This window comes from Paramisgurnus dabryanus, chromosome 9 (genome assembly GCF_030506205.2).
Source record: "Paramisgurnus dabryanus chromosome 9, PD_genome_1.1, whole genome shotgun sequence".
Classification (NCBI taxonomy): Eukaryota; Metazoa; Chordata; class Actinopteri; order Cypriniformes; family Cobitidae; genus Paramisgurnus; species Paramisgurnus dabryanus.
In genome coordinates, this window is record NC_133345.1 from 12,820,704 (window position 1) to 12,845,800 (window position 25,097).

Sequence of the window (25,097 nt, forward strand, 5' to 3'; positions counted from 1 at the left end):
GGCGTTGTGGTTAAGGGTCGAAACACTCAAGAAAGGTTGGGTACCACCTGATGACATTTGCTGCTGGCAGAAAGCTACGGTTACCTAAATTGGCAACCATATAAAACTCCTAACAGATGTATTTAAAATGTAAAAAATATATATATAACCGCATGTAAGTGAAAACATAACTCCCCAGTCACATGAGACACATATCTAACGGTAAAGGAAAAGAGACTGAAAACAAAATCTGTATATTTAATGCCGGGTAAGTTTGATGGCTTATGATGATTTTCTACAAGACAATGTAGTGATTTTGAGGTGGTGTTATTTCTTAGGTTAATTTCTGGTTAATGAGTACAGTAGCACACAATGGATTAATTGAACTGATTTGGCAATAGAGAATTCAGTATTAATGAGATATTTGTCGATATAGTTGTAATAGGTAAAGGTGTTTCAGTGTTTCATGTATTTAGGCTTCCTTCTCTTGCGCAAACTCTCTCTGTTTTGTGCACACACATTTGGTCTCTCTTGTGCGCACAGACTCTGACTCTTTCGAACATTTTGTCTCTATCTCTATCTCTCTCTCTCTCGAGCGCAGACTCTGGCCGTTTCTCAATACCAAGTATGCCAAGTTCGGACTTGCGTCCTTTAAAGTTCGGACTTGCAAGTTCAAACTCCGAAGAAAGAACTCCCGAGGACGCGAGTCTGGTTATATTGCAAATGGAACAGAGAGTACTTGAGATCGTCATTCAGTCTGGCTATTCTTATTTTAATGTATTTTTAACGAAATATATCAAATTCAAAAACCCTAATATGTTGTTAGGGCAACACCTGAATACGCTGATTAGCTGTAATGTATTTAATACAAAATGATGTATGATATAAAACACATTTATTTATTTACTTTATTATGAAACCATTTATTTTAAAACTACTAAACGATTGTACAACATAAAATAAACACAAGAAAAACATCCAGTTAAAGTGCAGTAATTTACAGTGTTAAGATTATATAAAAAATATATATGATTTAAGTTATGAAACTTAACTTTACCATACGTAAAAAGGATTACAAATAACAGACTTCATATGAATAATAAAGATAAATAAATTGATGAGACAAAAAATGCCAGTTGGATATATCCAAAGGGAAATTTGTATGTTTGACCATCAGACACCGGAGGGCAGAGCAGCTGCACTGAGATCGCGGCAAATTTCAGAAGTACTTGTCGAGATGAGGCTGCCCCGTGGGTGTACGCCGCTGACCACCCGGTGATTCACCGGAACGTACATATCCAAAAGGAAATTGTAATATAAGCGCTATCTTTAAAAACTGAACACATATTTGAAGTTTATTAATCTATATTATCGACTGAAAAGCTCTTAAAACTACATTTTATGACATAGAAAAAGTTATATTTTGAATATTGTGCTTCATTGCCTTTGACGTGAAATGCATTCTGGGATACTTGGCTGTCAGAAGTGCGCACAAGTCTCCTCCTGATGCATCCTCGATAAAATGGGCGGATCAAGAACACATCCGGGGATGTTATGTGAACTTGGCTTGATGCGAACTTTGATTTGGAACAGTACTTGTAAAACGTCATCAGTCGCGGGCCAAGTCCACAAGAACACAAGTACAGACAAGAACGCATATTAAGAAACTGCTCTTTTGTGCCAAATTGGTTGCACTCTCGAGCCCTGTAACCAACATTGTTGCCTTGGTTATGTATGTTTTGGGTGGGTCTATCAAAAGAAGGTCCAAATTCTATTGGTGTAGGGGTGTGTTTGTTTAGGTGATTTCGAACATCAACACTGGCTTTTAGAGATCATGCAGGGTGCCTTTTAATGTACTTATTATATGAAAACCTCAGACTCATTTTGACAGCACAGGTCACATGTACTGTCTAAGGCTGCATCTCAATTTATCTAGAGGTTCAAACAGAAATTGCTCATTGTGTAAATTGCACATTAATTAGGGATGGGCACGAGTACTCGAACATGGCATCGATGATCGATCACGAAAACCATGATCATGTGGGTTTATTTATTTATTTATTGTAGATATGGCGGCATTTGGATGTCTGGTTAGCGTAACAAGCACATGTGGTAGTAAAGACGCGTGTTTGATGTCGTGTTGAGCTACGCAGACAGGCATGACATCAGTAACATTACCATGCATGATTCAAAAGTAAACAGATAATTACACTCAACCGCGCTGCAGCAATCCGCCGATCCTCGCATTGCGCGGCAGCCCGCCGATCCTGTGAAGCCGGCCACACCTCACATCACTGAGGCATAGGGTTTAAAAAGGATGCCGTGATTTTCGGAAATTCAGTCAGTCAGGTGCAAACGTATAACGCCGTCAAATGTTCAATGCACCATTATCTGTCTGCACAAGCGGAGGCTGCAGTTTCAGGACCGCAGTTTTAGGACCCTCGTATTTTTTAACAGCGCCATCTAGCGAAACTGTAGCCTCTGGTGGTGCAGGCAGATGCTACTCGAAAAAAGTGCCACCAATGCAGTATTTTCACCCAATTTAAACTACTTTTAAAGTTTTAGATGTTTTTAAAGGTTTATTACAACCAAATACTGCTTTCTTTATTGAAATTAAATCAGATTTTTAGGAATGTTAATTAATTATTGGCTCTACGTTGCATTATTTAATAACTCATCGAATAAAATAAACAAGGAATCGTGTACTTTAGCCTTTTTTAGTCAATCACATATTCAAGTACAAAGGGAATACACAAGGATGACTCTGGGGGTAGATTTAAAATTTGTGTATTTATAAAATTATATATTGCAACAGTTGAATTTGAACACACACAAAAAAGTAGTGTAACACTTTACAATAAGGTTCATTTACTTAACATAAGTTAATGTCAGAGGTGTAAAGTACTTGAGTAAATGTACTTCGTTACTGTACTTAAGTATTTTTTGGGCTACTTTGTACTTGTACTGAGTATCAAAAATATAGGCAACTTTTACTCTCTACTCAATTACATTTTTGATTGGGTATTTGTACTCTTTACCCCACTACATTTGAAATGACACTTAACGTTACTCGCTACATTGTTTATTCGTCAAATAAAAACGAGACGAAAGTGTCAGAGGGTGATGATGGATAGAATCTGTGGTCGTGAGGTTACACGCACACACACAACTGAGGGACTTCATTTGGCGCTGCGCAGAGCAATCGTATGAAACCAAAGTACTGCGAGAGCGAATTAAATGCATATGGAGAAGTCTGGTCTCGCGGTACTTTGATGTCAAACGTTGAATGGCTTGTGTTGAGCCACCGTAGCGGGACATCTGCGTGCTGCGTATGTCATAAACTGTAGAGGAAAGTTCGCGTCTGGTCTGAGAGAAGAGATAAAGAGCAAACATATGGATGCATATCACATTTGCTTCAGTCAAGGGACCCTTTGTTAAACATGTGATGCTACAATCAAAACAAAAGTTATGCGCGATTGCAGGAGGGTCATCCCGCAACTCAAAGGCAAGCACAAATGTTTAAATACTCTGATGCTACTTGCAGCTAACCTCAGCTGGTACATAACTTGATATAACTTACTATATAAGCCAAAATAAACCAGCGAGGTCCTGTACTGATTGCCCGAGTAACTTAAGTACATTATAAGATTGATAATAAGTGTACAATTTTACTGTCCTCACATTTAATCAAGTAGTCTGTAATGTATTTACGGTAAAGAGGGATGCATGACGGAAGAAATGTAGTGCACTTAATGTGAGATAGTGGTGTTACGTACTACATGTGTTTACAATTAATCTTTCAAATGAACAACTTCACGTTTTTAATATGCATTATCATATTTCTGTTAGTGTAATTTTAGTTTACTGGAATTTTTTAAATATTAAAATTATATTTTTTTAGGATAGGCCTATATAAGAATATTTGTTAACACTTTACAATAAGGTTCATTAGTTAACAGTAGTTAATGTATTAACCAACATGAACAAACAATGAGCAATACATTTGTTACATTATTTATTCATCTTTGTTAATGTTAGTTAATAAAAATTTAAGCTTTAATTGTTTGTTCATGTTAGTTCAGAGTGCATTAACTAATGTTAACAAGATTTTAATAAAGTATTAGTAAATTGTTGAAATTAACATTAACAAAGATGAATAAATGCTGTATAAGTGCAGTTCATTATTAGTTCATGTTAACTAATGTAGCTAACTAATGTTAACTAATGAACCTTATTGTAAAGTGTTACCATATATTTATATCACAAAGTTATGGTGCGTTCCAGGCAGGTTTTTAAACCCGTGAGTTACGACTTCAAAACCACGACAAACGACCTTATGCGTTCCAGGCAGCCCGTAACTCGTGTTTTTACAACCTTCTACCGGTGAAAGTGCACTGGAACGGCAGTCAAACCCGTGACTTCCCACCCGTGAACTCGTACTAGATCGATGTACTCCCAGTTCAGAGTCGTGAGGCGTGGTTTTGAACTCGTGAGTTACGGGTTACGGGTTGCCTGGAACGCAGCATTAGGCTATATATTTTTCAGCATGGCACATTCAAGTACATAATGACACTAGACTAAAATTAAATGGGTTTAAATTAAATTTAATGTAGATTAGACTAAAATCTCATGGCATTTAGTTGAATACAATTAGACTAAAACTAAATCAATTCAGATGACAAAAATATGACTAAAACTAAATTAAATTTTAGTCAAAAGACTATGACTATGTTTAATCTGTGTTTGTTCTGCCAGGTCAAAATTTTTAAGTGTTTGATTTCTTTTCTATATTAGGAAATAAAACCTCATAAATAAACTTTCTTAGTTTTCACTGCCCAGACCTACAATGTCTCTTTGTGTTGAGGACTAGTGCATCTTTGAGCCAACATTCAGTACGAGTAAAAATACTTGAGTATTTTTAAATTGGGTTACTTTAATACTTTTACTCAAGTCGTATTTACAGTATTTTACAGTAAGGAATTTGTACTTTTACTCAAGTATGGCTTTCAGCTACTCTTTACACCTCTGGTTAATGTATTAACTAACATGAACAAACCATAAGCAAAACATTTGTTACAGTATTTATTAACCTTAATCTTTATTAAGCTAAATAAAGCTTTTAATTCTTTTTTCATGTTAGTTCACAATTAATTAATTAACTATCAAGTATTACTAATTGTTGAAATTAACATTAACAAATATTAATAAATGCTGTATAAGTGCAGTTTATTATTATTCCATGCAACTAATGTAGTTAACTAATGTGAACTAATTAACCTTATTGTAAAGTGTTACCCAAACTTGTTCATGACGTGAACCACATAAGAACTGCATGGACAACGTCTTCACTGACTCCTAAGTAGGGTTGTAACAGTATAAAATTTCCACGGTATGATAATCGTCACACAAACTATCACGGTTTCACGGTTTGGCGGTATTAAAGACTTATTAGTATAATAATTGGGCTTTAGTGTCTCCTTTTGCAGCCTTCGTCTTTCGTCTTCGTCTTTCTTGCAAACTGGATATCCATCTTAAAGAACAACCCTGCATTTGTTTTTTGGATACCCAAAGTATTTCCATACTGTAGATTTTAACTTTTTTTCTGGTGGGGAATAGAGGTTAGAAGAATTTGTAGTCTCTGGCTCTAACATTTTCTCTGCTGTACATAAAACGAGTGTCTAGCAGTCAAGCCGAATTAAGTTGCGTGTGTGTGCAGTAGCGCAGGTGAGATCTGCTTTATAATTTTTTCCCTAAAACCGTGTATAAGCAAATGTTTACGATATGATAATCGTGAAAGTTAATATCATGGTATACCACTATACCGGTATACCGTTACAACCCTACTCCTAAGTGAGAGAAAGATAAAGAAATGAATGAAACCAGGAACATTTAGTTGACTGTCAACAACTCTTTAATTTTTGATTTCAAACTTTAAAGATCTTAGTCACCACAGAGCACACACATTATATACGGTACAAAATTATATCAATCTTCATACCAAGTAATGTTCATATTAGTATTGCATACTGTTCATTACAGGATCAAAGGTTCTTGAAACATTCATGTCAATAAAGCACATCTGAGGAGATGAAAAAAATTATAATAGAGAGAGAGAAATATAAATATTAAATATTTAAAGCACACATTGTGATATATGCAGCAGCAACTGGATGCTATCCCCTCTTTTTTTCAATTGTTTGTCTATGATTCGATTAAATTCCTCCACTTCACTGAAATAGTACATAAAGAACATAATCACTGATTAACAAAAATGCTGTTAAAAAGTGATACACAGTACAGTACAGTACACAGTACATGACACAATCTAACACGTGGTATTTTAAAAGTCAATTATTATGATGGCCTACTGTTATGTCTGACTATAAAAATGTCACATGTCTCAATCAACATTAAAACCACATCTAAATGAAGAGACATACTCATAACATGTATTGTGTGGTAACGTCAAAAAGGCTGACTGTGAGCATGTGACAGTTAAAACATATTTATATTATTTTAACTAAAAAAAAAGAGTAACTAACAAGTTTTTACAACAAGCGTAATACAGTTTTCTTGTCCTTTCATTAAGTCAACACAAGCTTTCATGCAACAGTTTTATTAAACGAATGTGCTAACAAGTCATTTACAGCATTATTCTATGTTAAGCACGTTGAATGACCTCTGTGTATGTAATGTGCTACACAAATAAACGTGCCTTGCCATATTATGTATGATGGATATGCATTCAAGACTATCAAGCAAATCACAATCACTTCGGCTATGTTAACTTTCCAATGAAATGTATCACGATTGTATTTAATGTTCAAATAAAGATTGATTCACACTTGATACTCACACTCTGCTTGTCATCCATCTTTGTTGGTCCTCTAGTTCGCTAGGTGGCGTTGTCCTATAACTACGGTCCTATAACTGCGGTCCTATAACTGCGGTCCTACGACTGCGGTCCCGAAACTGCAGCCTCCGCTTGTGCAGGCAGATGCTACTCGTTCAATGGGTTATCTCATATTTAAACATCAAATGTCAAGAGATACCAGAGAGCCATACGAGCATTAACATTACATCTTGACTGAGAACAGGTAAGAGGACGACACGACACAGCTAATCGCTAAAATGATAGCAAAAGACTTGAAGCTGGTTAATGTAATGAAGCTTGTGCTTTGACTGGACGTGTTTAAAAGCGCATCATTTATGATGCACATCCACAAAGCGAGTTAAACTTTCTGTACATAACTTAGTTGAAAACTTAGTTGAAGTCTTGCATTTTATGCAGATAGATGCAGGTTGTACATTTATGTTGTATAAGGCTTAATATTATGTAGAGTGCGTCATATAGAAAACGCTTCGTTTGTGTTTATTAACTCTTTCCCCGCCATTGACGAGATATCTCGTCAATCAAGAGAAAACGCTTCCCCGCCAATGACGAGTTTTTCCGTCTTTCCGCAATACCGCAACTTTTTAAACACGGAAGTATTGCCCTATGGCAAGCTGCTGCATGTCCATGTCTGTTTTAAAGATCGCTCTGAATGGGAACTCTATGAAAAGTCCGTCACAAAAATGGAATTATCTCTGCTTTTTGCTCAAAATGTGGTGTTTTTGCAGAAACCTACCCATATTCAAAAGCTAATTACAAAAGAACTACTAAAGGTAGGATGAAACGTTTTTTTTTTGTTTGAAAGCAGAGGGTCTGTTCTTTCATTTGGTATATTGTATGTTTATATATTTGAAGAAGAACATTTTCTGGAAGACATTAAACGTTTGTGAAAATCATGAAAAACGCTGGCGCTGGCTGGCAACTTTTTTAAAAGCGCTGGCGGTGAAAGAGTTAACCCTTTAGTTTCTCTTCATCACGCAGCTATTCATGTAAGAGGTTTCTGTTCTGTTCATTTAATTCATTAATAATCTAGTATGTGTTCATTGTTCTGTCATAGTTTCTTGAAAACTACTTGTTAAGTTTTATTTTAGTGTTTTTAATAAAAATATTTTCAATTTCACCATAACGTTCACGCACCACCCCTTTGATTGCCCCGCCCCCAGTTAATAGAGTACTCGTTCTTCAGACCTATAGAGACAGAGCGCAGCACGTCATAACCTGAAAACCACGCCCACTGGGGGGAAAACAATCCAATCGTCTCCATTGACTTTGTATTGCGAGAGGTCGCCTCCTTGTCATTTCTGGCTTATAACAAAAACAAAATAATGCCTAAAAGCTGCTGTGTGACAATATGTACAGCTAACAAGCCAAAGAACCCAGAAATAAGTTTTTATAAGCTGTCGAGCTGTAAAACCCAGCCTTTAAGGAGAAAAAAGTGGATCGCCGACTACGTTTCCCACTAGTGGACGCAGTTCTACTAATAGGAGTATTATTATTAATTATTATTACTGTAATAGTGTATATGTATAATTATGTAATGTAAATACTGTTAAATAACGTCAACTGATGTATTATCTGCATGGCTAACGGCTAATGTTAGCGTTCTGTTCTAAGTTACCCTGTGTTCCAGTTCGTTTTTTATGATTTTAACTAGCTAACTTCCCTCAGTTTCGTTCACTCGGATGTACGTCATTGCTTACCTTGTACGAGTGCCCACTCCTTGAAGTGGGGTCAAATGGATCGCCCTAAGCCCTTAATCACATGGAAAGTGGAGACTGCCCCCTCCATCATTTGAACTGTGCAAAGGGCGAGCTGCTGAAGTGACGTCACCATCATGTTGCATTTTGGGATATGGAGCTGCATGAGGTGTACATTTGAAGCAGACGTGCTTCCTCGGTCAAAATCAAGGGAGCGAGGGTCTATCCATACAAACTTCCCTCGTCCACTTGACGAAGTGGAACGCACTTAAAAATGGCGACAGGGATTCCCCCGTGGGGAAGTGTTTAGGGAAGTTTGCGAGTGTGTGTCTAAAACCCTTAGTCTGCCTGTTCTGCTCAATGTGGTTGGTATTTTTAGTAAATTTAATCAGAGTGAATTAAAGCATAGAACAAAAAGTCTCGCTCATAGCAAATATTCCTTTTTGTAGATTTTTTTTTTAAAAGAGACATCAGAATCTGAGATATATAGTTAAAGTAATTATGTTTTGCCCATATGCATTCCACTGAAATTCACAATGATTTCTTATAATAAACGCAGTGATAAACAGTTATAAAAATTGAATCTCCATCTTAAGTTACAATATGCTTATGTGTAGGGATGTCCCGGTCAGGTTTTTTTGCCTCCGAGGCATTTGATTTTGAGTATCTGCCGATACCGAGTCCCGATCCGATACTTCTATAATACATTAAAAAAAGAATAAAAAAGAGCGAAAAAAACAGATCCAGGATGTTCCTTATGTCAGCATTGCTGTTTCTATGTGAAGTCAAAAGGGTCTAACTCTGTCCCAGCGCATAACTATTGATGTGTTAAAAAAATAATTAGAGTATAGTATATATGTTCAGGGGTTAAATTGGGGTTTGTTTTGTGGGGAAGCTCTGTTAGGAGGGAGGGTTTGAGGGGTAACATGTTTAATCCTGATGACAGCAAAGCCACTGGTGTGTTTCAATGACATTTTGGACCTCTGATAGGATTTTATAAAGTTTCAGCTTTAAAGCTGTGCCACAGGTTGACCCAAACTTTAAAACCTGAACTTTAAATTATGCAAATCTATGAGTCTGATACCCTATATGCATTTGTTGCACATGTCATTATGCACAATTGATCAAACTTTGAAGGAATAATAAGACTCAACCTCCTTGACTAATTCTAGGCATAAGATTAGATAAGAGCCAAAAAGACTCAATTAACAAGAAAAACAACATATTTATTCAGCAATAGGCTATGTTAAACAATCACTATAGTTAGGTCGTAATTGATTTGTATAATCAAAATACATTATTTTATTAAACTATACAATAAGTTGTATCCAGTTATAAGATGAGTGACATGGCTATACATACTTTAATACTTTGTTTCTAGACTTATTAAGTTTTTTCGACATGTGCACCATTCTTACCTCTCTCTCTATCTCTCATCTCTACAATGTGTAATGTGATCCTCCTGCGCGAATGCGCGTTCTTGAGGTTCTGAGTGAGACACGGAGCTGCGTACTGATGTAGATTAACTGAGCACATAGTGACAAAAACGATAGACGCGTCGTTTAAATGAGCGGTAAAAACTCGGTTTTGTCGCGCATGCACGAGTGTGTGAAGCACGTGTGTGTGAATGCTGTCAAAAACACATCATTATTCGCGTAACTTCACACGCACCAGCGCAGCGCGTACACTGGCGCGGAGCAGAGCGAGACCTATGTGTGCAGTCCTGGCCCAATTTAAACCCTGCATATGTATCCGAGTCCTGATCGGGAGGTAACGTCTGATTCCGATCGAGTCTGAAAACACGTGATCGGGGCCGATTTCCGGTGCAAAGAGGGAGAGAGAGGGAGAGAAAGAGAACGCTTCAAGTGGGTAAGCAAATGTACTGCTAGTGAGGTCAAAACAATTGTTATAGTGGCAAAATAGTAGAGGTTTACCAGAGTAAATAAAGCATACTGCTACACGAAAATAAGTATATTAAACATGACATGACAAAGAATAAAAGGGAAATGTAATAAATGGGTAAATTAGAGTAGAGGCCATATTTACTTTGTTGGCATTGTTGCGGAACTTTGATCTGAAATTAGAGCAGCACAAATTAATACTGTGTGTAAGCATTCATTTTAAGTACTATTCTGGTACTCTAACACATTAGGCTTCAAGATTAGTGATGCTGTTTATTACAAATTCCTAATCTACCATCCTTATGTAACTTCACAGTTACTGGATTACAGTGGCGGTCCGTGCATTTTACACCTAGGCCTTCAGTGGTGTCATATCTGAATGAATACATCTCGTAATCGCATCATTATGACGTCATTGCAATAAAAACATTAACAGTTTAATTGCAAAGTAAAATGGAAATTATTGTATTTTACACCTCAAGGAATAAGTCAAATTGTACTTTATTAAAAAAAACACTACAAAATGAGACGCAGCAAATATTATATAACCCATTTAAAAGGTATTTGAAATGAAGTCAAGCTCTTTTTTTGCTAAAGAAATTGCATAAATGGTTCTTGTAAAAGCTTACAAAGTGTTTTGAAGAATCAAAACTATAACAAATTACGTTGCATTATTTTTGACTGTCAACAAAGAGTTTTTCAAAGGTTTACTATAAAAAAACTAAATAAAATGCATTAAACTTACCAAATTAGCCTGTGGTTTATTTGTGAACAAAATCCATCTTTCTTGCTTTTCTCAAGAAGAGTTCAATCACTCTGTTGTACAACAAGTCCTTTTCTATCACTATAGAGGCAAATCCAGTAGTATTTCTGGCATAAAAGTGTGAATTCGTTTTATGGCTTAGTATGTCCGTTCAACTGAAGCAGTGAACACAGGAATAATCACCGCCAAACAGTCAAAGTGTACAGCTGTCTGTCTGTCACATGCTCACATCCAGATGTTTAGAAAAATCAAGGATTTCAACGGGATTTTGTCATGTCATACATAATAGCCAGTTCTGTTTTTAGCTGGGACAAATCAAATAATTTTCTGTGTGTGTGTGTGTGTGTGCATTTTACATCTTTGTTTTGCATCTGTTGCTGTTTTTTTGCCAAATTCTGTAAAAAAAAAAATCTGTGGCAGTTATACCTTGTGTGTGTGTGTGTGTGTGTGTGTGTGTGTGTGTGTGTGTGTGTGTGTGTGTGTGTGTGTGTGTGTGATTGAGCATGTCTTTTCTATATTGCATTTGTGCTCTAGTACCAGGCCTACCTTTCTGTGTCAAAATTTTCAGATTAATTCTGGATGCATTAATTTTATTTGATGGATAACAAGAAAAAAAAATATTTTTTGCATTTCCCATTCATTTCAACTGGGGTCATTTTTAGAGGCTCTTGGTGAATGTTTTACACCTCTTTAGAACAACCGAATCAAGCCCAGTTTTTTTATATGAATCTTGACCGATAATCTGGAAAAGTCGCAAAATCTTATTCCACTGAGATGAAGGGTACCATGTTTTTTAACTAAATAAAAGTGGCTTGGGGGTAAGATTGACCCCAAGGGATTATTAGGGTTAAACCATACCTGTCAGACCTCCCGTTTTTGCCGGGATTCTCTTGTATTTTACCATTCTTTCCTGCTATCTTCCCGTTTAAACCATTTCCTGTATTTCTTCTGTATTTTTAGTCTATCTTTATTACACGGCTCTCTGGAATGCTTGATTCTGATTGGTCAGTTGAGACATTTGCAGGTTCGTTCTTTTCAAATAATAACCGCTCCAAATTAATAACGCATAGCCGGACTACTTGCACGAGTAAAATCGCTCCGCGCCAATAAAGATCAATAAGATCTTAATCTGTTTGGCGCCATCTTGTGACAAACACTCGACAACCACGACAAGACACAGACAGCTTACTGAGACTGAACTTGACAAAATAGAGCATGACAGCTACGAAGCCAACACACAAAAAAATACAGAATGGGCATTAAAACTTCTCAAAGGCTGGCTAAAAGAGAAAAAATGGAGACAGACAAGTATGAAGCAGAGGATTTTAATAAGGTATTACGATCATTTTATGCATCTGTGCAAAGTTTCGCGGAAGGATAAAAATGTTAATTTAAAACAAATATGCCAATAAAATGTTTCAAATTCATATTCATGTCCGGTTTTTTTCTTATGTGGCAAGTAGCCGTGTAATAAGCGGGATAATGTAGAGGCAGCCGGTAGTTATTGGGAAATAAGCCCCTTCAGTGTGATACAAGACTTTTTAAAATTAAAAGTATAAAGATGGTAAACATTTAAACTACAACAATTCCCGCTCAGGCGCAAGGATACAGTTTCTACTGGACCAGCAGGAGTCTCTCACAACCGCACTTGTAAATTATTCCGAGTTGGGTTTTTAGAAAATGTAATACTACGGTGCTGAATCAAAGCAAACGTGCAAGGATATTTAATGAGTTTGGCTGTGGATGCTTTGAAAGTTCTTTATAAAACTGTTGAGCAAAGATTAAATGATGATCAGAGTTAAGACCATCTCCAGAACAGTGAGCAATGTTTGTGTTGTTTTTGAGTCTCAAGTATTTTAAGAGTTTGACTTCTTTCATTGCTTGTTTAAGTGTTATGTTAAATTGTTAGTCATTACCTGCATTAGCAGTTTTGAAATGTTGTTGATTATTTTAGTGTTAAAAGTGTAATAAAATAACAATAAAGTATTTTGATATATTGAACCTTTACAGTTTTTTATTTGACTTTTCATATTGCACCTTCTTTATGTTTTGTGGTGTTATAGATGAATGAACTGTTGAATATTAATGCTGAAAACTGATATTTACCGAACTGAAATTATGTTGCTTTTATCAGTTATCAATTTTAATCAAATATATTATTTCAATGAATATAGTAAGTAAATTACAATCAAGCATTAATAGTATAATTATTACATAATAAGGGACCAGTCTAGTACCCATTAAAAACCCATACTGGTCCCTGGTAAATAACGCTTAGGTTACTCACGTAACCCCGGTTCCCTGAAATAACGGGAACGAAGCATTGCGTCAGTTAGCTGACGCTATGGGGGAAACTCCTGTTTACTCCGTGACTGAAGCCTATTGGTTAACGTCTGTACAAAGTACAGACCAATGACGTTTGAACCCGCGCGCGGGAGGAACGCGTCCCTATATAAGCGCGGTTCAATCGTCAGGAGCTCATTATATTCGACTGAAGCGCGCAGCCGAATAACACTCGCTGCGTAGACGTTTGTAGCACGTCAAGAGACGCAATGCTTCGTTCCCGTTATTTCAGGGAACCGGGGTTACGTGAGTAACCTAAGCGTTTCCTTTCAATACGGTTCACTTCGCATTGCGTCAGTTAGCTGACGCTATGGGGGAACGTAATCCCATCACGCCGTGCATACACAACGTACTGAAGTGCCTTACCGGAGAGACACTGCGTGTGGCCCTATACCCGGCATATTCACAGCTTTAAAAGCAAATGTGTAAGCACCATATAAATTGTTGACGCGCACACGGTGGGGTTTTAAACGCACCGGGGGCACATAACATAGCACAAGACGGCGAGGTACCGAGCGCGCCGCGGCTGTGCGAGATAAGTAAATTCAGAGTCACGTTGGTGAGCTCGCTGAGCGCACCGTGGTGTACACATAAAACGCATGAGCGTGCATGATTGAGCCGAGAGAACCTGCGCTCGTAGGGCAGGGACGTCTAAGCTGTACAATCTGACAACGTAGACGGCGAAGACCAGCCGGCCGCGTAGCAGATATCAAATATAGATATAGATACCCCTGTAGACCAAGTTCATGAAGAAGCCAAACTCGCACAGAGTGGGCTCTATATAGGACATAGCTCATAGAGGGGCGTGAGCCAGTGCGATGGTTTCAACGATCCATCTAAATAACCACTGTTAGCAACAGACATACGTAGTGAGTGATCTGCGCAGCTCACGAACGGCCGATCTGACTATAATATGCGGCAGAACGGTTCGTAGCGTGGGATTATACAGATACCACAATAGTGTGAACCCAGGTGCACCCTCGAGCGCATCGGGATGCATATAGGTAGTATTATAGTGCACAGATCGGTGAGCTTTCCAAGCGCGCCGTAAATGTGTATTGACTATAAATTGCACGGGCACAGGTGAACACTTGAATACATCGTGAATGCATATAGATGAATCAGAGTGTTATAATGCACAGGCCGGCAAGATTCTCGAGCGCGCCGTCATGTGTTCTGATAATAAATTGTGCGCACACGGGTGAACTCTTCAGTGCACCGTGAATGCGTATAGATAAATCAGTGCACAGAACGCGCCGTGAATGTGTACAGATATGATTGATGAACGTAACGGTGGGCACCCAACGCACCGTGAACGTACACAGATGAACAACAATGTATGTGTCACAAAGCATAACACAGCTGTGTATACAGGTGAGCTTTCCCAAGCGCATCTTATTGTATACCAAAATGTTATAGCGTGTACATGTGAGCTTCTCTAAGCGCACGGTGGACGCATATAATTAAAAACCATATCGTGCATACAGGTGAGCTAATGGGCGCACCTTTAATGCAACAAACCTCAGTAGTGCGCGAAGCAGGGATGTCGAAGCTGTAAACTGACAACGTGGACGGCGGGGACCAGCCGGCCGTGTCACAATTGTCAATGAGAAACCTCTAAGACCATGCCCATGCTCTAAGACAAGTGAACATGATTGTCACGGGAGGTGATAACGTCAACGATCCATAAATAGCCTGTATTGACAGGTGCTCTAGTGAGTGATCTGTGACGCAGATGAACAGCTGATCGTCTGATGTACGTCAGACGTATGTGTCATACAGGACCTTGGACAGTTCCAGAGCGCTGTGCCTCGGGCACCGTCCGCATCTGAGAAATGACAGGCTTATGAATAAAGTGAATGGCCAGCCGTAAAAGCATGGTTCGCTGTTACCGCCGCCGTCCGCATCTGAGAGATGACAGGCTTGTGAATTAAATGAATGGTCGGTCGTAAAAGCGTGGTTCGCTGTTATCACGGCCACATAGATATAGGTAGGGGAGAGAGCCGCCGTGCCTCTGTAGTGAGGAGAAAAGTGTTCCACCGGCGATTCGCGGGGGGTTTTGACTTTCAAATGTCACTAGACAGAATGGATCAGACTTTGCATAAGGACGCCTTGTGAAAGGGGTCCTAGCAGCTTGTGTCAATGTGTCATAAGGCACGTAATGTAGGTCGTGTCCCACGGATGCCATCTCCGCACGCCCATCGTAATGGGTTAATATTGGTAGTTAAGCATGAGATGCGTATCACTCTGATTGAACATAGCTTATAAAGCGATGCAATGAGTTTATAAAGGAGATGACTCGTCAGCTTGTTCAGGGGGCGAGATCTCAGTCTGGTTCGGTAAATAATGAAACCACCGTAGATTGCCCGACCGCATTATCACAATAACACGGTCGAGAGTGCTGCAGTGCTAAATCATCCGCTTAATGTACCGTATTCACAGTACAAGGTGATTTATATGAGACAAACGGCGTTCCACGCGCCGAAGGCTGATTGCCGTCGTAAAGCGTGTTCAACCCACAGCAAATGCTGGGCTAGCTCGTAATGACAGCACTTCATGCAGCCGTGTGTAACTTAAGCAAGCTTCCCGGCCGTCAGCTCGGGGCGTGACCTTTGCTTAGTCAAACTGAAGTGGACTTATGAACAGAATGCCACGATATTCAGCTTTCTGAGGCTCGTTAGAGGGGTACGTGTGCCCGTCTTAAACGAGATGCCGCGCGCGTCTGACTGTGCGCGCGCTTTAAGCTTTGAAACTTATTGTGGCGGGTAGCAAGCTCACTTGAGGTTGATATTACCCTTAATATCTCCGAGTATTGGAGCGGAGGTGTGAGCGTCTTCGGATCCGCTAATATAAATCAGCTATATGGCCGAAAAACGTCATAAACCGCTTGGCTGTAAGCCTTTGAGTGGCCGTCCGGAGAGGGCGCGATTCAAACGCTTGGAGCCATGCAAAAGTCTGAGGCTGTCCTTCCTCTAGGAAGAGAGAATAACAGCCGTAAGACCGTGCTCGTTTGCGCCATCAGCATCGTAGTGGAGAAACTGAGGTGGGCTGCGAGCGAATTTGGCAGAAAGGTGTTAGAGACACCGTACAGTCGTGGGGTGTCAATACACAGTATATGGCCAAACCGGGGTTTTTTCGGCTAGCGTCGATAGAATTATGGACAGCGGGCCGTGTGTGCGTATTACTGATTGCTTGTCAGTAAGGCGATAAAGTGTTTAGAGACACCGTACAACCGTGGGTGTCAAAACACAGTATAGTAAGCACGGAAATTACTCTTTTTAGAGGAATTAAATACCGTTCGCCACTATAGTGAGGTCGCATAGCCGACAGTATTACACAGTATGTTTGGATAAACAGCACACAACATTTCAGGGCAGTCCAGCCGAGGCGCGACATAACCCCTTTTCTCCCAGACAGTTTCGTTCTCTGTTGATGCAGCTGTGCTGCGGAGACCAGAGCTCAGCCGTTCAGGTGCACAAGCCTCAGTAGTGACGGTGACCGAACGGCTCACGGAGCAGGGTAGTATGTCTAGGTGATTTAATGTCAGACTGAACCCATCGCAGAGAGGAAGTCTGCCGTGAGGCCCGCGGTTTTGCCGTTTATTAAAAGGGCAGAAAAACCGGGTATATATATAAGAATGTACCAATATTCAGCGCACTGATATAGGACGGGACTGAATAAAGGGAGGTATTCGGGCCTCAGTATATTATAAACAAATTCGTTCTGCCTCTGATTCCGTCTAAACCAGAGAGAAATTACCAGGCAGACAAAGAATGAGCTATCTGAAGTGAGATCGGCTCAGGCCAGTAAAGCTCTATAATAAGTGTTTTAGCGCTCCAATAGAGGCGTGTCCGCCTTATCGAGCAGACGAATGAGATCGTGCCGCTCCAGGAGGGGAGGGGCATGAAGCTCTCTTATAATGAGTGTTCTTGGTGCTCCAATAGCGGCGAATCGGCCCTATCGAGCAGACGAATGAGATCGCGCCGCTCCAGGAGGGGAGGGGCATGAAGCTCTGTAATCGTTGAACACTGGACAGCTGCATTTAGAGGCAGCGAGCCGTAATACCGCGTGCTAGCTAAGCCGTTAAGAGACCTCACCACTGTGGGGAAAGGAGCGAGGGACTCCGCGAGCGTGGAGCACGAGTGGCTGTGCTATGACAGAGACAGGGGCAGACCGCCCGTGTTTGCTTGTCGTATGCATCTATCCAGGTCTACGGTTCCCCGCTTGTTCATCTCAACAAGAGAGGAACGGCAGAGGGGAGCAGCAACACAGACAGAACAGCCATGCGTCGTGACGGTATCACCCGATGCACTCGGGGGATTAATATATGTGCCAGAGATCTCGCCACTGAATGTAAGAGGAGCGAAGGGACTCTGTAAGCATGAACGGTTGCGGTGTGACAGAACACAGGGGGGGTTAGTCCGTGTGTGCTTGTCTATGCATCCATCTAGTCTCATGGCTCGCCGTGTGTTCATCCCGGCGAGAGAGGAACAGCAGGGGGAGCACGAAACATGGATAAGACAACCAAAGCATAAGCGCGGTCCCGGCGTGGGAGGTGCCAGACCGGTAACGCGCTCGGAGGAAATTCATAGCAGAGAGGCTCACCGAGCCGCTGTGCTGGACGCTATTACAACAGCGCCTGCTCTTTTAGCTTATAGCTTTATATTAAAAATATTGATCTTACCGGGCGGCCGCAGGGGAGACCTCGTCAGGCGTGTGTCCGCTGCACAGGGCTCGTACCACGGCAAGCGAAGGCTATCTTCGGTTCTCGGCCGGAAAGCGGCAGGGGAAGACGCTAGACCTGGACTCTGCTATCTTCGGTTCTCAGCCGGAAAACGGCAGGGGAAGACGCTAGGCCTGGACTCCGCTGCAGGGCTTTTGTCAACGGCGAGGTAAGGCTTCTTCTTTTTCTTCGGAGCAGCGAGAGGTTCGCGCTGAAGGAGAAAATAATGAGCTCCTGACGATTGAACCGCGCTTATATAGGGACGCGTTCCTCCCGCGCGCGGGTTCAAACGTCATTGGTCTGTACTTTGTACAGACGTTAACCAATAGGCTTCAGTCACGGAGTAAACAGGAGTTTCCCCCATAGCGTCAGCTAACTGACGCAATGCGAAGTGAACCGTATTGAAAGGGAACATGTGGGCTTCATTAGATGGGGGCAATATGGGCCCTATGTATGTTGCTCAGTTTCTATATAAAATTCATGTTGGCTAACCCAGGTGGGGCCATAGTGGAACCCATGGACAAACCCACACAGAAAGCCCATGTTTTCTGGGTTTATATTTTACTGTTCTGCTTAATTCACTGCGGCACGCCTCTCTCTCTCTCACATAACTGAAAAGGTGACGTGTTCTGGCCAATGATGATGCTCATAAGCTACTTGCATGAATGATATAAACATGAATGATATAAACATCAACCCCCATGTTGATATGAAATATCTGTGGCACAATATTATTACACACACAAGAAAAGAGACTATGTGTTGATTCATGATCAGAATCAACACATAGTGTTGTTTAGTTACTGACACTACCATAGTATAAATAGTTTATATTTTTACAATGTTCAAAACAGAAATAGCTGTGGCATAAGAAACTGTTCCTTAATCTGTTTGTTTGACATTTTAAAACCCTATACCGTCTGCCAGAAGGTAGTAGTTCGAAAAGTGAATGTCCAGGGTGAGATGGATCCTTTATAATTTTTTGAGCTTTCATGAGGCAACGAGAACTGTGTAACTCTTCCATGGAGGGAAGGGGACAGCCGACTACCTTCTGGGCTGTGGTAATGATCCTCGGGAGAACCTTTTTTCCTGTAGCAGTGCAGCTAGAAAACCACATGCAAATACAATAAGTCAGAATGCTCTCAACAGAGCAACGATAAAAGGATACCAACAGATTTTGTGTGAGCTGGTAGTTCCTCAGTATTCTCAAGAAATGTAGTCTCTGCTGTGCCCTTTTGATGACGGTGATGGTGTTGACACCACTCCAAGTCAGATTGTCCTCTATGTGAATGCCCAAAAACCGAAAGTCAGAAACCCTCTCAACAGAGTTGTCATTGATGAAAAGAGGTTGTATTTCTGTTTTCTTCCTTCTGAAGTCTATTATCATCTCCTTTGACTTGGTGGTATTCAAGATCAGATTGTTTGTTGTGCACCACACGGACAACTGATCCACTTCATCCCTGTAGGCTGCCTCGTCCTCCCCGGAAATGAGCCCCACCACAGTGGTGTCATCAGCAAACTTAATTATAGTATTGCTAGCGTGGACAGGGGTGCAGTCATGTGTATAGAGAGTGTACAGTAGGGGGCTCAATACACAAACCTGAGGAGAGCCAGTGTTGAGTCTGAGAGGTGGAGATATGCGAGAGCCTACTCTTACCCTTTGTGAGTGCTCGGTGAGGAAGTTATTAATCCAAAGACAAACAGAGTGAGGTATTTCCAGAGCCGATAGTTTAGACACTAGCATATTAGGAAGGATGGTATTAAATGCTGAGCTAAAATCTACGAATAACAATAGTTTCCTTGCAGCTCCAGATGGGACAGAGCAGAATGAAGGGCTAATGCTATTGCATCCTCTGTTGACCTATTGGCTCTATAGGCAAATTGATATGGGTCGAACCCAGGTGGTAGAAATGAGATGATGTGAGTCTGAAGCAGTTTCTCAAAGCACTTCATTATAACAGGTCTCAGGGCTGCTTGGCGATAATCATTCAAGTTACTGATAACAGTCGTCTTTTGAAGTGGCACTATTATAGCAGACTTCAGGCAGAGTGGTACAGCGGCCTGGGACAGGGACTGGTTAAAGATCGTGGTAAAGACCCCAGCCAACTGATCTGCACATTCCCTCAACATTCGTCCGGGGATAATGTCGGGTCCTGCAGTTTTCCTCAGGTTAATTTTTCTCAATGTGCGCCTCACCTCGTAGTCCTGCACTGTTAGGATATGATCACTGTGTGTTGATGGATGTAGTGTTGTTTCCGCTGGTGACACCACTCAAAGCGGACGAAGAAGTGATTCAGCTTCTCTGCCAGCGACACATCACCACCATCAGCCAAGAGGTTGCTGGGCTTATAGTTGGTAATATACTGCACCCCTTTCCACACCTCCCTGTAGTTATTACTTTGGAAGCAATCCTCAATCTTCTTGCTGTATGTAGCCTTAGCCACCCGGATTCCTTTCTTTAGTTTTGCTCTGGCCGCACTATACAGCACCTTGTCACCGGCCCTGAACGCAGCATTCCTCTCCCTGAGCAGGCACTGCACCTCTTTGGTCATCCATGGCTTCATGTTAGAGTAAACCTGGATGCGTTTTTCCACTGTAACAGAATCCATACAGAACTTAATGTAGGCCAGAACAGCTGTTGTGTGCTCCAGATCCTGATGTTTGAAAACATCCCAGTTTGTTGACTTAAAACAGTCCTGCAGTTCATGAGAGGATCCTTCAGGCCAGGTTCTGACAGATCTAAAAGTGGTAATATACTCTTTCTTAGGGGGGTATAAGCTGGAATTAAGAGCAGGGACATGTGGTCCGACTGGCCCACATGTTTCTACAAAATCCTAGGTCAAAGTTCGGCCCAATGTTAAGTCAAGGTGATTTTTCGCCTCCTTTTTGGAAATCCTGCACCCAATCCCTTATAAAAGTCGTAGAAAACCATTCCTCATTAAAGTTAATCAATTTGAGCCCTCATTCATGGGTTTACAACAAACGGAACGAGACGAGTTACACGCCAAAATTTTGTCCAGAATATAAGAAAAATAATCATTTCCCTGAGCAATATTAATAGTGATGCTTTGCATAAATGCAAGCACCAATAATAAGTTAAGATACAACAACAGTATGTTGGCTTTGTCAAGCCAACATAATAAGTGTGAGGAATAATAATAGTGATACTTGGCATAAATGCAAGCACCACTAATAAAAGGGACTTGTCTTTTGAATGCAATAAAAGAATATGTGCTTATAATAAATATATTAGGTAAAGTAAATAACATGTTCCTGTCAAGGTACTTAATTGTCATGATTGTGTGTACTTATGATATTTGCCAAAGCATTATATATAAAACATAAAAGAAACACAATAATAATAAACATTAAGGTGGAATTAGGCTAAGGTGCTGGGTGATGGATGAAGTACCACTAAAAAACTAATATAAACTAAATATACACATTTTAATTTTTAACAGAGGTCCATTAAAGGTAAAATTAAAGTACTTTACAGATCAGGGCTGTAGTTTATTTATGTGACAATGTAACTCCTACACGAATTAAGCAGCAGCTAAATGTTTTAAATCTTGTACGTTTATTGATATTGGATTTTGGTTATATTGTCCATATTTAGTGTTGTAAAGATTTGTTGATTTGAGTGTGTTTGTTAAAGGTACACGTGGGTCACAGGTCGAGAGCCGCTCACATATTATGACATGAATCTGTCAGCACAAGATCATCAGACGTTCTTCACCTGTGATTCTGATCACCTGCGGCCTGCAGATGCCAGTAAGAGATCAAAACACTCAGAGGTGAAGAGGTGTGCTTTCTGAAAGCATTCAACATGTCTCATTGGTTTGTTGACAGTAATGCAGAAGGCCTGGAGAGAGAGAAATCCTCAGGCTCGGATCACTGCTGCTCATGAAGCTCTGGATCTGGAGGAGTGAGTTTGACAAACACACACAAGTAGATCATAGGGAAATTAAGTCGGCATTTCTACTAGGGTCTTTGCAGTACCACGGGTTGTATTTAAGCATGCTGGTGAAGGAATGACTCAAGATGACCTGATAATCATTACAGATGTGTGTTTATTTACTGGCAGCATTGGACATCTCAAGGGCTCTGGAAGCTCAGATAGTTGCAGTAATATCTGCCAATAATGTTTTGATAATTACACCATAGAGATCAGTGATAAATAAATCACTGCACTATACCAATACACATTATGATTTATAACACTCACTTCATAGCATCTTGTCTTATTTATTTTGGTGTGTAAGTGTGTGTTAGTACATGTTAACCATCTGCAAAATTACAAAGTCTACGATGGCACGAGTTATCGTTTCCAACTTAAATCTCTTTTCTTGGACTATGCAATGAATGCAAGGATTATAGGCAAGTTTACTTCCACAGCCACATTATCATTCAATGCACATTATTATTAAATGCACATTATTATGTTTCCTCCCGCTTCTGACTCACAGACTGTACGTCGCCTTTGTTTTCATATTTAAAGAATTTACTACTGACTAAACCATGATTCAAATGCAAGTTTTGAGCAGTGCAGAGTAACACTTGTTGTTTGTCGTTTCTATGATCACAAATGCAGACATGGTTTTTGTTTTATTATCCGTACCTTACCAATCTATTACGTCCTGCTCAAGCCGCATCATCGATCAGCTTGGTCATCTGTATTTTCTGGAACAGATTCAGGTTGAATTGATAAGGTAGTAAAGACAATTTTAACTCCTGTAGGGAGCTGATCTTCCAAAAATGGTAAGGTGCGTGAAATGTACTTTTCCACGCTTAAGGTATTTGGCCAATCGAAACACACTGGTGGCCAATTGGAGCACACTGCTCTTTTCAGAACAATGAGCTTTTTAGAAATCAACATGTTCCAGGGAGGAAGGGCATAGAGGAGCAGCAATGTCAAAATAAACAGCACAATAGTACAACAGATTAAAAAAAAACAGTAAATTTGTACTCTGACTTGGACATTTTGGCCACGTACAATTTTCTGAGTACAGTCGAGTCCAAGTCCTGTAACATGAAAGGAAAGATTTTAAATAATTAACGTCATATAAATAAACAATGAATTAAAGTATTTAATTTCTGTCATAATTTTCTCTTCCTATTTTGTTACAAACCTGTATAAATTTATTTGTTCTTATAAACATGAATGATGTTATTTTGGGTAAAGTTCATAACCAAACCGATTAGAAGCCACATTGACTTCCATAGTAGGAAAAAAGAATACTATGGAAGTCAATAGGGCCTCTGATCGGTTTGATTTAAGTCTGTCTGCCTGCCTGTTTCTCTATCGCTGTTTCTCAATATGCGTTCTTCAGCAATCTTGCGTCCTTGTGTCATCGCTCTACGTCATCATTAACCGGCGAAGTTCAATTCCAATTCTCAAGAACGCAAGTACAGAGGCAGATGAAAATACCCAGATGTGTTCTTGATATCGAGGATGCATCGAGTGCAGACTTGCGTGCTGAAATCTGGGGAGGTCAGGTGACCAACAGGAAGATCGCACACATCTCAATTCTCACAAGTGCGTTCTGTGTTCTCGCAAGCTTCTGAGTTCGTTCTTCCAAGGTCGCCTGGCAAGACCAATCTTCATTAGACACAAGTCCGTTCTTGGAATTGAGAAACAGCTCATGTTTTCCCATTCATCATCCATTTGAAATTTACTTCCCATAATCCTCTTCACTCCCTCACCTGTACTTTGTTATATCCTCACCTGACAGTCATTACCCTCATTACTCCCAGTGGTGTAAAGTACTTGAGTTATTTTACTTGATTACTGTACTGTATTTACAGTCAAAAGTACTTTTTTAGAGATCACATCATTCTTTTTTCCCTTACTCTTAACCAAACCAATTGAATTGCGCAGATGGTCGGTTTAATTTAATGTTATTTATTCTGGATCCTTTGGACCACACTAAGGAATTGGCCAACAGTTAATCTGATGATGAAGATTTTTTGACACCTTCCCTGCTACTTGCATCCTCTTTATCAAGACTAAGACCTTGTTTACACTGTCAGTCCAAATCAGATTTTGATGCATATACAATTAAACAGACTTGCTGTCCATATTGTGTACCACAACTGTTCAGATTCGATCTGTGTGTCCTATAGTGTTCTGCCGTTTTCTGGATTATCTATGGCAATGACGTTACGATGGCAGGACAATCTGCCTCGACGTCTGACGTGTTTACGTACGTGATGCAACAGCATGACATAACCAAAAAGCTACACAATGTGATCAGGGTGCGTGGTCAGACTGAAATGGAATTCTGGAGATGCGATTTGAAAAGGATTTCAAACCTCAGTTCACACATTCTAAATGTAATTGGATTTTTATTGGATATGCACCAAAATAGGATTTGGACTGACAGTGTGAACAAGGTCTAATACACCTCTTCCTGCATCAGCTGCCTGTGAAAGGCTTGATAGATCTTGAATTTTAAGTTAAATTCGAAGTTTAACAACTTTGAGTAGCATGTTGCATACTGAAATTAGTTAGTAGTCTTATAGTTTGATAAATAAATACAATTAAAAACAAACAGTTGTAAAGCAGGATAAAACCTTGTATGTGGTTCATTCCCTTCATGTTTTTAGAGATTAAAAGCTTAAACAAGTATCTCTAGTTTTCATTCTTCGTTACTTTTACTTTTTTAATACTCAAGTACAATTTTAATGTGGTACTTTTTTACTTAAGTATGATTCTGGCCGCATACTTTTACTTTTAATTGAGTAAAATGTACACTCAGTACTTGTACTTTCACTTGAGTAACATTTTTGAGTACTTTTT

The 25,097-nt window shown here is 40.0% G+C and overlaps 1 protein-coding gene across 15 annotated transcripts in view; it reads left to right on the plus strand.

Annotated features, from left to right (window-relative positions):
* The window catches only part of LOC135758076 (suppressor of tumorigenicity 7 protein homolog), a 175,472-nt gene that overhangs the window by 58,538 nt on the left and 91,837 nt on the right, over positions 1-25,097 (plus strand). For 14 of the 15 annotated variants that reach the window (XR_010536412.2, XR_010536413.2, XM_065272921.2 and 11 more), the window contains 2 exons: positions 21,954-22,069; positions 22,148-22,223. The exons of the other annotated variant lie outside the window; for it this stretch is intronic. Coding sequence is in view for 12 of the 14 variants with exons in the window: in XM_065272921.2 (XP_065128993.1) it covers positions 21,954-22,069; positions 22,148-22,223 (192 nt within the window). In the remaining 2 variants the exon portion in view is untranslated. The remainder of the gene's footprint in view (positions 1-21,953; positions 22,070-22,147; positions 22,224-25,097) is intronic. 15 annotated transcript variants of the gene reach the window in all.